Raw genomic sequence first — 13,059 nt, 5'->3', positions numbered from 1 at the left:
TCTCCAGAGTGCGCCACGGGCTCAGCCCAGAACTGTACTTTATTTATTTATTTTTTTGTCCTTTTTGAGACCGGCCGCACCGCGCTGAGACCGGCCGCACCGCGCTCAGCCAGTGAGCGCTGTGAGCGCACGGGTCATCCCTATATAGGATCCGAACCCGCAGCGGGAGCGCTCCTGCTCTCCCAGTGCCGCACTCTCCAGAGTGCGCCACGGGCTCAGCCCAGAACTGTACTTTATTTATTTATTTTTTTGTCCTTTTTGAGACCGGCCGCACCGCGCTGAGACCGGCCGCACCGCGCTCAGCCAGTGAGCGCTGTGAGCGCACGGGTCATCCCTATATAGGATCCGAACCCGCAGCGGGAGCGCTCCTGCTCTCCCAGTGCCGCACTCTCCAGAGTGCGCCACGGGCTCAGCCCAGAACTGTACTTTAGAACCCCATGTAGGACTGATCTACAATAAGCCTACCAATTTGGAGCTTATTTTGTCCTGGTAAGTAATAAAAGCTCAACAAAGGTAGTACAATAGGAAAAAAAAAAAAAAGAGAGAGAGAGAGAGAGAGAGAGAGAGAAAAGATATAATAAGCATTTCCAAATTAGGATAAACAAGCTATATTGAATAATGGTTCAAGACCACCAGCTGTACAGCTAAACTGCCTGGCTCTACCACTTTTTAGCTGTGTGGCTTTGGGGAATTTATGTAATTCTGCACCTCAGTTTCCTCATCTATAAAAAAGAGACTAATAATAGTTCTTACCTTATAGGATTATTGTGAGGATTAAACGAATTAATAACTGTAAAGTGCTTAGAACAGTGCCTTTTAGTGGTAAGCACCCAATAAATATTGTGTGTGTGTGTTTATAGAAGGTAATAGGTTTTAAATTTCTAGCTCAGGTTAGAAGATGATATCATGATGAGATGAGTTTGGAACATGCTAAACTTCAGATATCTAGAGGAACCCTTCACTTCTCTGTACCTCAATTCCTGATGTCTTAACAATTGGAAATAGATACTTAGCGTGGTCCCAGGAGACTGCTGGGCAGGTGAAATGAGCACAGGTGAAAATGTGGTCAGGAGGGGAGGATTTCAAGAACTTGATAGTCCTGGCTGCTTGGGCCCTGTTTCCAGCCTTACATACCGGTTCAGGTTCTGTTTAATACTTTGTTATTAAACTAGGTGCTTAGATTGAACAGGTAGCACACTTAGTGTAAAAACAGCTGAACAAATCAAAGCAATGCTGAGATACTATGATAGTCAATAGTGCTGGTTCATCACATACATCAGGTTCTGGAAGGAGGGTCTTCCAGAGATAAAACATGACTGCTCTTCCTGGCCCCCTTGTGATTGGGTGAACTTGTGATTCACTCAGGCCACTGAGTTGTAAATGAAAGTGACCTGAGTCACTTTGTCTGTGTGAGCCCCTCTACCATTCTCTATCTCTGGCATGACTACTCATCAGTTTGGGCTCCTGAGTAGCTATCATGAGCAGAGTTCCACTGTCAACCTTCTAGAGATGACTATGCAATGTGAGCAAGAAATACACCTTCTGTTTTAAGCTACTCAGATTTTGGAGTTTCCACAACATAATCTAGTCTATCTTGATATAGATACTACTTTCACACATATCAAATTCTTAAAAATGAAATAATTAACATCCAATCCTAATGAGGGTGTGGAGAAAATTTCAGAGATTTGCTAGTAGGAGTAATAATTGTTACATCATTTAGGAAAAGTAATTTGACAGGAGATTCTATTTAAATGAAAAAAAAAAGTGCGTTTCTTTTTACTCAGATTCCACTTGGAGAATCAGTTTTACAGAAACAAAGCAGTACTTCAAAAGGATGTTAATTTTTATTGTTGCATTATTTTTAGTGGCTAAAAACTAAAAACAATTTCTAAATATGGTTTAGCCATACTCTGAAGTATTGTGCAGCTGTCAAAAAGACAAGTTTTGTCTTTTTTGACTTCAGGGGATGCCCACATGTTATCAGCACCGCACTCTACCGAGTGAGCCACGGGCCGGCCCTCGGGATGCCCACATGTTAAAACAAAACAAAAAATCTATATACAGAACATAAACTTGTAGGTACAAGCCTAGAAAGCTAAACTGTTTTACCTCAAAGGAGTGGGGTGGTAAGTGATGGGGAAGAAGAGGATATTGTCACGTTTTTCTTTCTTTTTTTTTTTTTTTCTAAAAGATGACCGGTAAGGGGATCTTAACCCTTGACTTGGTGTTGTCAGCACCACGCTCAGCCAGTGAGCGAACCGGCCATCCCTATATGGGATCCGAACCCGGGGCCTTGGTGTTATCAGCACCGCACTCTCCCGAGTGAGCCACGGGCCGGCCCTGTCACGTTTTTCTTATTACAACTTAATAGCCTCCGTCTTGTTATCCTTTGATATCCTTTACAATTTTAACATAAAAACAAAATCAAGTAAAATCTAAACCTAAGACTGTCTGCCGACTAAGTCTTCACACAATAAACGTAGCATTGCGGCGACTAGTGGGGGATGGTGGAAAAGGCGGAGCTTCTGTGATATACTCCTGACCACGCCTACTTTGTCTTGTCAGTTGCTTTTCACGTGTGCCCTGGAAGGCCCTGCCTTAACGCATGCGTAGTCACCTTAGTTTTGGTCGCCTCCGAGAGGCGTCCAGCAACTGGATTTGACCCCATCAGGCTACCGTCGCGGTGACCGGAACGACACTAGAGGTTTGCTTCCGGGTGTCTCTTTTGCTTTCTCTCCCCTTGCTCCCTTTTCCCTTCGGTTTCGCTCTTTCCAGTCGAGGCCGACCCTTGAGTTGTGAGTCTGGAGTCTGGTTGATGAAACAGAGCCGTTGTAGCTGGAAGCAGGGAGGTGTGGGGAGTACTATCAGTTGAGGTATTTGGAGACCAAGGGCTTATCTGGGATATTTTGCTTGTGGGATGAGGTCGGACGAGGGTGGGAAGGAAGTCTTCCCTGAGAGAGGAGCGTGGGCGGGGCTGAGCCGGGTTTGCGTAGGAGTTGGACGCACCCTTATAATGGGTAGGACGGGAGTGGGCCGGTGTCTGGCAAAGAAAAATGGAGGCGCTGAGAACTGGCATCAGGTCGCACGGCATTCTGGCATCAGCTTCTCTTTAACCGTTTAATCAAAAAAGCATTTAACATGAATGTGTGGGTTATTTGGATTGTGGATATTAGGTGGCCACTTTTTATTCCCAGATTGCTTTACTTCCCTTTACTTTGGGGAAACTTTTTGCTACAGTTTTTGTGTGTTTAAATATTGTAAACGTTTTGTTCTTTTTTTTTTTTTTTTTTTTTTTTTTAAATATTGAAAACGTTTTAAAAATAAATTTCCACATGGAATAAAGGATTAAGGGGAACAAATAATGAAAGAAAAAACACTGAATTATTGAATATAGGTCAACTCCCTCCCCAGGTGTGGTTGCGGGGGGACGGGGGGGTATTCAAATTAGGCATAACATAGGCAAAGATTTATCTCCTTAGTCAAATAAGGAATTCATTAGATTACAGAAATTTCTTTGTCTCTTAGAAAAAGATTGTAGATTTTTTCTCTTCAGTTTCCTAAAACATTATTTTCAGTAGCTCTCTGTTGCATAATGAATGTTCTCCATGCCTTCTTAAACTTAAATCCTATTCAGGCCTGTTAGTCTACAGCAGAAGATGAGAACTCTACAAAATCTCAGCATCAGATTCTGGGGAATGAGGAGAGAGAACACAGACTATTTGAGTAACAGGGAGCAGAGTAGGAATGAATTTTTATTAGGGGACTTAAATTCTTTGTCAATTGTGGTTATAATAACTCTAAAGTAATTTTACTTTTCTGTTCCACACAGAGGACAAAAGCATGTCCTCCCTCCCTGGGTGCATTGGTTTGGATGCAGCAACAGCTATGGTGGAGTCTGAAGATATAGCAGAGCTGCAACAGACCGTGGTTGAGGAGCTGGGTATCTCTATGGAGGAACTTCGGCAGTACATCGATGAAGAACTGGAAAAGATGGAATGTGTACAGCAACGCAAGAAGCAGCTAGCAGAGTTGGAGACATGGGTAATACAGAAAGAATCTGAGGTGGCTCATGTTGACCAGCTCTTTGATGATGCATCCAGGTGAGGACTGCGTGGGAAATAGAAGGAAATCTCTTCACTGGCAGACATTTTTAGAATATAATTGTTCTTGGGCTGGGCCCGTGGCTCACTTGGGATAGTGTGGTGCTGATAACACCAATGCCACAGGTTCGCATCCCTATATAGGGATGGCTGGTTAGCTCACTTGGGAGAGCGTAGTGCTGGCAACACCAAGTCAATGGTTAAGATCCCCTTACCGGTCATCTTTTTTTTTTTTTTAAAGATGACCGGTAAGGGGATCTTAACCGTTGACTTGGTGTTGCCAGCACTACGCTCTCCCAAGTGAGCTAACCAGCCATCCCTATATAGGGATGGCTGGTTAGCTCACTTGGGAGAGCGTAGTGCTGGCAACACCAAGTCAACGGTTAAGATCCCCTTACCGGTCATCTTTAAAAAAAAAAAAAAGAGGACCGGTAGGGGGATCTTAACCATTGACTTGGTGTTGCCAGCACTACGCTCTCCCAAGTGAGCTAACCAGCCATCCCTATATAGGATCCGAACCCGTGGCCTTGGTATTATCAGCACCGCACTCTACCGAGTGAGCCACGGGCCAGCCTCGGTCATCTTTATTTTATTTTATTTTTATTTATTTATTTATTTTTTTTCAAAAGGATGACCGGTAAGGGGATCTTAACCCCTGACTTGGTGTTGTCAGCACCACGCTCACCCAGTGAGCGAACCGGCCATCCCCATATGGGATCCGAACCCGTGGCCTTGGTGTTATCAGCACCGCACTCTCCCGAGCAAGCCACAGGCCGGCCCCAGCCTCGGTCATCTTTAAAAAAAAAAAAAAGAAAGAAAAAGAATGTAATTGTTCTTGACATTGTACCAAGTACTTTATACTGTACAAAGTACAGATGTGCATAACCTTACTCTTCAAAGTTTATGGTCAAAAATATGACCTCACAATCACCCATATGGAGAATTTTCATCTATCAGAGGCTAATATATGATCAGCAGTAGGGGAGTCTAAGTCCTGTACTCTAGTAGTTTAGAACAATTGCTTTATTTCCCTACTAAGATCATCCAAAGAGTGAGGATTATAAAGAGTTGCTGTCTTATGTAACCATGGAGCATTAATAAGTTTCTAAACTCTCAGATTTGTTTCTGGTGCCCTAGTTGTCACTTAGAATACATTTTCAAGTAACAAGGTGAATAATGAGGTAAGGTTGAAAGTGCTGTACTTTGGGCTTATTTTGGATTTTTGAAGAAATAGCCTTGAAATCAACCCACTATTTAAAACATTTTTCTATAGGAAAAGCATTCTAACTTCTAAACAGAGACACTTTGGAATATGGCCCATGTAATTTAAGTACAGTCTATACTTAAATATATATGAATGTTGGGGCCAGCCCATGGCTCACTTGGGAGAGTGTGGTGCTGATAACACCAAGGCCACAGGTTCAGATCCTATATAGGGATGGCCAGTTAGCTCACTTGGGAGAGCATGGTGCTGACAACACCAAATCAAGGGTTAAGATCCCCTTACCAGTCATCTTTAAAAAAAAAAAAAATGCTAATGGTTCCTACATCTCTACCTCAGCTGGCTTTGACCTTTTCTACATGTGTTCCAATATTAGGGCAGTGACTAATTGTGAGTCTTTGGTGAAGGACTTCTATTCCAAGCTGGGACTACAATACCGGGACAGTAGCTCTGAGGATGAAGCATCCCAGCCTACAGAAATAATTGAGATTCCTGATGAAGATGATGATGTCCTCAGTATTGATTCAGGTAAGGGATGAGGCTTTGGATAGGAAAGTCTCAGGATTGAAGTTGAAACACTGGAAGATGAACAGATACAAGATCATAGAAAAGAGGAAAAATTGTCACCAACTCCATATTCCAAACTGCCTGACTTTGCTATTACAGAAAAAAATGCAGCATTGTTAGTATCATAGATACCCCTTATATGCTACACCTTAATTACTTTACCCTCCTTTCCCCTTTCTGTGTAACCTCTATTCTGAATTCCCTTGCTTTCCTTTATAGGTAACATTAGCACCAGTGTATGTATACCAAAACAATAGTTTGGGCTTTTGTTTTTTTTCTAATTGTTTAATAGTTTTACTAAAGTATTATTTACGTTAACATACATGTATCCATTGTAAGTGTGTGATTTGAGTAATCCAACTTTAGAACACTTTGCATCACCCCAAAAAGTTATCTCATGCCTATTTGCCATCCATCTCCATTTTCACCCCCAACAACCACTGATCTGCATTCTTTCTCTATAGTTTTGCTTTTTCTAGAAATTTCATATAAATAGAGTCATACAATATGTAATCTTTTGTGTCTGGCTTCTGTCAGTTAATATTTTTGAAGCTCATCCGTGTGTTGCATGTATCTGTAGTTAGTTTGGTCTTTTTTTTGGTGAATAATATTCAATTATATGGCTATACTATGTGTTTTGATCTACTCCCAAATTGATAAACATTTGGATTATTTCTAGTTTTGCCTATTACGAGTAATGCTGCTGTGAACATTTATGTATAAGTCTTTGTATGGGCATTATGTTTCATTTTTCTTGGGTATTTCATCAAGGAGTGGAATTGCTAGGTCTTATGGTAAGTATATGTTTGACTTTTTGAGAGACTTCCAGACTGTTTTGCAAAGTGGTTATACCATTTTACATTCTCACTAGAAAAGTAAGCATTCCAGTTTCTCTGCATCCTTGTCAGTAGTTGGTATTGTTAGTTTTTTATATTTGCCATTATAGTTGGTGTATGGTGGTATTATATTGTTGTTGTAGTTTGCATTTCCCTAATGACTAGTGACGTTGAGCATCTTTTCATGTACTTATTTGCTGTTTATGCATGTTCTTTGGGGAAATACCTATTCAAGTCATTTGCCTTTTTTTTTTTTTTTTTTTTTTTTAATGTGACCGGTAAGGGGATCGTAACCCTTGGCGTGGTGTCGCCCGCACCGCGCTCAGCCAGTGAGTGCACTGGCCATTCCTATATAGGATCTGAACCTGCAGCCTCGGCGCTCCCAGTGCCGCACTCTCCCGAGTGTGCCACAGGGTCGGCCCAAGTCATTTGCCTTTCTAAAAAATTTGAATTGTCTTTTTCATACTGACTTAGATGACATATACTATTGGTACAATTCATTTATCATATTTATTGTATAAATATTTTCTCTCAGATGTAGCTGGTCTTTTTATTTCCTTAATGGTTTCTTTTGAAGAGTAAAAGTTCTTAAGGTAAGGGTTGAGGGTTGTCTTGCTATGGCTATCCAGTTGTTCCACCACCATCTGTTGAAAAGACTATCCTTTTGGTCTTTTCATCAAAAATCAACCAACCAGTCAGTAAGAGAGTTTATTTCTGTGTTCTATTCTGTCATATTGATCTAAATATCTGTCTTTATACCAGCACCATACTGTTGTAATTACTGTAGCTTTATGATAAGTATTGAAATCAGTTAGTGCAATAAATTTGGAGAAATCTATTTGTATTTCATATATATTCCATACAAATTTTAGGATCAGCTTGTCAGTTTCTACCAAAAAATAAATTGCTAGGATTTTTTTTTTTTTTAAAAAGATGACCGGTAAGGGGATCTTTACCCTTGACTTGGTGTTGTCAGCACCACGCTCACCCAGTGAGCTGACCGGCCATCCCTATATGGGATCCGAACCCGGGGCCTTGGTGTTATCAGCACCGCACTCTCCCGAGTGAGCCACGAGCCGGCCCAATTGCTAGGATTTTTAATAGGGACTATTGAATCTAGAGATCAATCTGGGGAGTGTGGCCTTTTTAACAACATTGGTTCTTCTAATCCATGAACATGGTATATCTCTCCATTAATTTAGGTCTTTAATTTCTCTCAGCAATATTTTCTAGTCTTGCACTTTTTTTTTTTTTTAAAGATGACCGGTAAGGGGATCTTAACCCTTGACTTGGTGTTGTCAGCACCACGCTCAGCCAGTGAGCGAACCGGCCATCCCTATGTGGGATCCGAACCCGGGGCCTTGGTGTTATCAGCACCGCATTCTCCCGAGTGAGCCACGGGCTGGCCCAAGTCTTGCACTTTTTAATTAAATTTATTCCTTAGTATTTTTAGTGCTAATGTGAGTGGGATTATTTGGGGATTATTTTCTTAATTTCATTTTAGCATTGTTTGTTGCTAGTATATAAAAATACAGTTAATTTTTATGTATTAGTCTTGTAGCCTGTGACCTTATTAAGTTCACTTATTAGTTCTAGAAACTTTTAGTTGATTCATTAGAATTTTCTAAAACTAAATTATACAAATAAGGTCAGTTTTATTTCTTCCTTTCTAATCTGTATATCTTTTCTTTTTCTTGTCTTGTACTCACTAGAACCTCCAGTATAACGTTCAATAAAATTTTGAGAACAGATATGTTTTCTTTGTTCCTGATCTTAGCATGAAGGCATTTGGTCTTTAATGATTAATTATGATGTTAGCTGTACGTTTTTATAGATGCCCTTTATCAGGTTGAGGGAAGTCCCTTCTATTTCTGGTTTACTAAGAGTTCTTATCATAGCTGCATTTGATTTTGGATTTTGTCAGCTGCTTTTTCTGTATCATCCTCATATGATTATATGGCTTTTGTCCTTTATTCTATTAATAGGGTATATTAGTCCATTTCTGTCACTTATAACAAAATACTTGGAACTGGGTGGTTTATAAAGAAAATTAAATTTATTGCTTATGGTTTCTGAGGCTGGGAAATCCACAGTCCAGGGAACACGTCTGGTGAGGGTCTCAGTGGTGGTGACAGTGACATGGCAAAAAATGGCAGAGCAGACAGAGACTAACCTCATATGCTCTTCTTTTAAAGCCCTCAGAACCATACCCCTGACGACCGTTATTAATCCATTCACTATGGCATGATCCTATAGTCTAATCACCTCTTCAACACCCCACCTTTCAATTACCATAGTAGAATTTCCCACCCTCAACAGTTCAGTGGGAATCAAGCATAGGGTTATCACAATAATTGTTTTTTGGATTTAAACCATTATATTCCTGGAATAAACCACCCTTGGTCTTGATATATAATTATTTTCATACGTTGCTCAATTGGATTTGGAATATTTTGTTAAGAATTTTTGCATCTGTGTTCACAAAGGGCTTTTGGTTTATAGTTCTATTGTGATGTCTTTTTTTGTTTTGTATCAGGGCAATGTGGGCATTATAAGATGAATTGGGAAGTGTTCCCTCCTCTGAGTTTGTGTGAAATGATATTATTTCTTCCTTAAATGTTTGATGAACTCAGCAGTGAGGCTATTATGGCCTGGACTTTTCTTTGTGGAAAGATTTTTTTTTTCTTTATTTTTTCTTTATAAGTGAATAGATTTTTTAAAATAAACTTTTTATTTTGGAATAATTTTAGATTTACAGAAAAACTGAAAAGCTAATACAGAGGGTTCCTGCATACCTTTCATTCAGTTTCTCCTCGTGTTAATATGTCATATTATCATGGTACGTTTGTCAAAACCAAGAAGCAAACATTGGTACGTTACTCTTTTTTTTTGGCAGCTGGTCAGTGTGGGGAATGCATTACTTTTATCTAAACTCCAGACTTATTCAGTCCTTGGACTTTTACTATTCTACTTTTACTATTCTTACTAATCCAAGATACCACATTGGATTTATTGTGGGAAAGTTTTTAATCACTAATTAATTTTCTTTACCTGATATATATCTATTAGATTTTCTGTTTCCTCTCCAGTTAGTTTTGGTAATTTGTGTCTTTCTAGGAACTTGTCCATTTCATCTGAGTTGTCTCATTTATTGGCATAAAGTTGTTCATGGTATTCCCCGTTGCACGTTTCTCTTGGCCATGGGTGTCTCAGGAGGCAGGACTACACGTAGCCTCTGCCAGGAGTCCCTACCCTGCCAAGAGAGTGCAGTGAGTTGAGTTTCTCAGGACGCACCTGAGATTGGGACTGCCACCTAGGGAGGTGGGCAACCAGAAACCGGACACAAAGATCCGGGACTTAGCGCATGCACTAAGCAACTTTATTCTCTGCAAGTATGCATTATATATGTTTTAGCCAGCTGTAAACCCTTCCCATCCCTCCCCGTCTCCTAGGCAACCCCATAGGGAGTCTGTGGTTTGTGGTAAAGCCTTGCAAATTCTTGCTGACACAGTTTTTTTGCTGCATTCTTACTGACACCATCTCAATCCTGTATAACAGCAGTGACTCCATCTTTAATATGTGTTCTCCTACATTTTCCTCCACCCCGTGATCCTTTTAATTTTTCTACGTTCTGTAGTGATGTTCCTTCTTTCATTCATAATATTGGTTTTTTGGATCTTTGTTTTTGGGAGGTTTTTTCCCCATTGGTTAGACTAGCTGAGGTTTATCAGTTTTGTTGCTGTTTTTCAAAGAACTAGTTTTTGGATTCATTGATTTATTTTCTCTACTGTTTTGTGTTTTATTGATTTCTAATCTCATCTTTATTATTTTCTTCCTTCTGATTACATGGGTTTGATTTGTTCTTTTTCTAGCTTCTTAAAGCAGAAGCTTACCTTGTTGATTTTAGACCTTTTGTCCTTTCTAATATAAGCATTTAAAGCTATAAATTTCCTTTAAGCATCATTTTACTGCATCTCTTAAATATATATATGTTGTCTTTTCATTTTCATTCAACTTGGCCTCATTTTAAATTTCTCTTGTGGTTTTTCTTTGACCAATGGATTATTTAGAAATTTTCTAAATATTTGGGGATTTTCCAGATTTCTTTCTGTTGTTAATTTTTAATTTAATTGTGGTCAGAGAGCATTCTTTGTATGATTTCAGTCCTTTCAAATTTATTTAAATTTTTATTATGGCCATTAGGCCATATATTTTCTCAATATTTTCTATACTTGAGAATGTTCCATGTGTGCTTGAAAAGAATTTCTATTCTGCTGCTGTTGGATTTAGTATTCTATAAATGTTGGTTAGGTTAAGTTGGCTGATAGTGTTCAAGTCTTCTATGTCCTCATTGATTTTCTGTCTGCTTGTTCTAACAGTTGGAAAGGAGTTTTGAAATCTTCAACTAAAATTGTTAAATTGTCTGTTTCTTTTAGTTCTGACAGTCTTTGCTTCGTGTGTTTTCAGGCTCCATTGTTATAATTGTTTGTAATTCTTTTATCTTCCTGATATATGAACCTTTTTATCATTATAAAATACCGTTCTTGTCTGTAATAACATTCCTGTTTTAAAGTCTGCTTTTTCTGATACTAACATAATTTTTACATTTCTGTTATGGTTACTATGCATGGTGAATCTTTTTCTGTTCTTTTACTTTCAACCTGTTTTTCTCTTTGAATTTGGTGTATCTCTTGTAGACAGTATATAAGGGGTCTTCACAAAGTTCATGGAAAAATTCGTATTATCTTTCTTTTACATTTCTGTTATGGTTACTATGCATGGTGAATCTTTTTCTGTTCTTTTACTTTCAACCTGTTTTTCTCTTTGAATTTGGTGTGTCTCTTGTAGACAGTATATAAGGGGTCTTCACAAAGTTCATGGAAAAATTCGTATTATCTTTTAGTTCCATTTTTCCATGAACTTTTTGAAGTACCCTCATATAGTTGCATCTTATCTTTTTTTTAATTATTAACTCCATTTGCACAATCTGCCTTTCAATTACGGTGTTAAGTCCTTTAATAGTTAATATGAATTCAAAGGGGTAGACTTACATCTGCCATTTTGCTCTTTTTTCCCACTGTGTCTCATGTCTTTCATATTCATCTGTTCCTTCTTTATTGCCTTCTTTGTATCAAACAAATGTTTCAGTAAATCATTTTAATTCCTCTTTTTTTTTTAGCTTTTTACTAAGTGGTTGCACCTTTAATTAATCATAATCTATTACAAGTTAATATTGACTTAATTCTGGTAAAATATAGCAGCTTTAAACTGGCATAGTTTCTACTTTTACTCTTCCTGTGTGGTACTGTTGTCAAATATCACATCCACATATGTTTAAAGCCAGCAATTTAGTGTTATAATTTCTTCTTTAAGCAATCTTATGTTTAAAGACGGTAAGAGAAGAAAAGAGGAAATATATATATTTACCCAAGTGTTTACCATTTCTGTTTCTCTTCCTTCCTTCTGGTGGATGAGTTACTATCTAGTGACATCCTTTGGATTTCCTTTAATATTTCTTGTGGCCCTGTACCAGCCAGCCACCAAAATATATATATATATGTATATTTCTTGTGGTGCACTCATGCTAACAGTGAATTCTCTTAGTCTTTGTCAATCTGGGATATAGAATTCTTTTTTTTTTTTTTTAAAGATGACTGGTAAGGGGATCTCAACCCTTGGCTCAGTGTTGTCAGCACCATGCTTAGCTAGTGAGCAAACCGGCCATCCATATATAGGATCCGAACCTGTGGCCTTGGTGTTATGAGCACCGCACTCTACCAAGTGAGCCACGGGCCGGCCTTGGGATATAGAATTCTTGATTGACAGTTTTCTTTCAGCACTTCAAATACGCCATTGGAGTGCCTTCTAGCCTTCACTATTTTTTTTTTTTCCTTTTTGTCTTTTTTCGTGACCGGCAACGGATCGCAACCCTCAGTGTCGCGCCCGTACTGGACCGGGACCGGCAACGGGATCACAACCCTCGGTGTTGCACCCGCACCTCGCTCAGCCAGTGAGCGGCCGGTCTGTATGTGGGATCCGAACCCTCGGCGGGAGCGTCGCCGCACTCCCAAGCGGCGTACTGTAGCAGTGCGCCACTGGGCCGGCCCTAGCCTTCACTATTTTTGATGGAAAGTCAGATGAAATTATATTTTTGTACCCTGTAATTTTTGTCTTACTGTTTTTAAGATTTTCTTTTTGTCTTGCAAGTAGTTTGACTAGGATGTGTCTAGGTATACTTCTCTCTGTATTTATTCTACTTGAGGTTCATTGAATTCTTGGACCTGTAGATTCAAGTTTTTCATCAAATTTGAAAGTGTTTTAGCTGTAATTC

General features: G+C 39.2%; 1 protein-coding gene across 3 annotated transcripts in view; it reads left to right on the top strand.

Moving 5' to 3' along the window:
* Positions 1–3,834: 3,834 nt before the first annotated feature.
* SETDB1 (SET domain, bifurcated 1) overlaps positions 3,835–13,059 on the top strand; it is a 35,819-nt gene continuing 26,594 nt past the window's right edge. For 2 of the 3 annotated variants that reach the window (XM_008584492.1, XM_008584501.1), the window contains exons 1-2: positions 3,837–4,103; positions 5,702–5,853. In XM_008584492.1, coding sequence (XP_008582714.1) covers positions 3,844–4,103; positions 5,702–5,853 — 412 coding nt within the window. In that variant the 5' untranslated portion in view covers positions 3,837–3,843. Of the gene's footprint in view, positions 4,104–5,701; positions 5,854–13,059 lie in introns of all 3 variants that reach the window. The other variant, XM_008584499.1, reaches the window with a different exon arrangement.

This window comes from Galeopterus variegatus, unplaced genomic scaffold (assembly GCF_000696425.1).
Source record: "Galeopterus variegatus unplaced genomic scaffold, G_variegatus-3.0.2 Scaffold103, whole genome shotgun sequence".
Lineage (NCBI taxonomy): Eukaryota > Metazoa > Chordata > Mammalia > Dermoptera > Cynocephalidae > Galeopterus > Galeopterus variegatus.
Note: the sequence above shows the minus strand (reverse complement) of the source record. Positions and strands in the feature narration are given on the sequence as shown.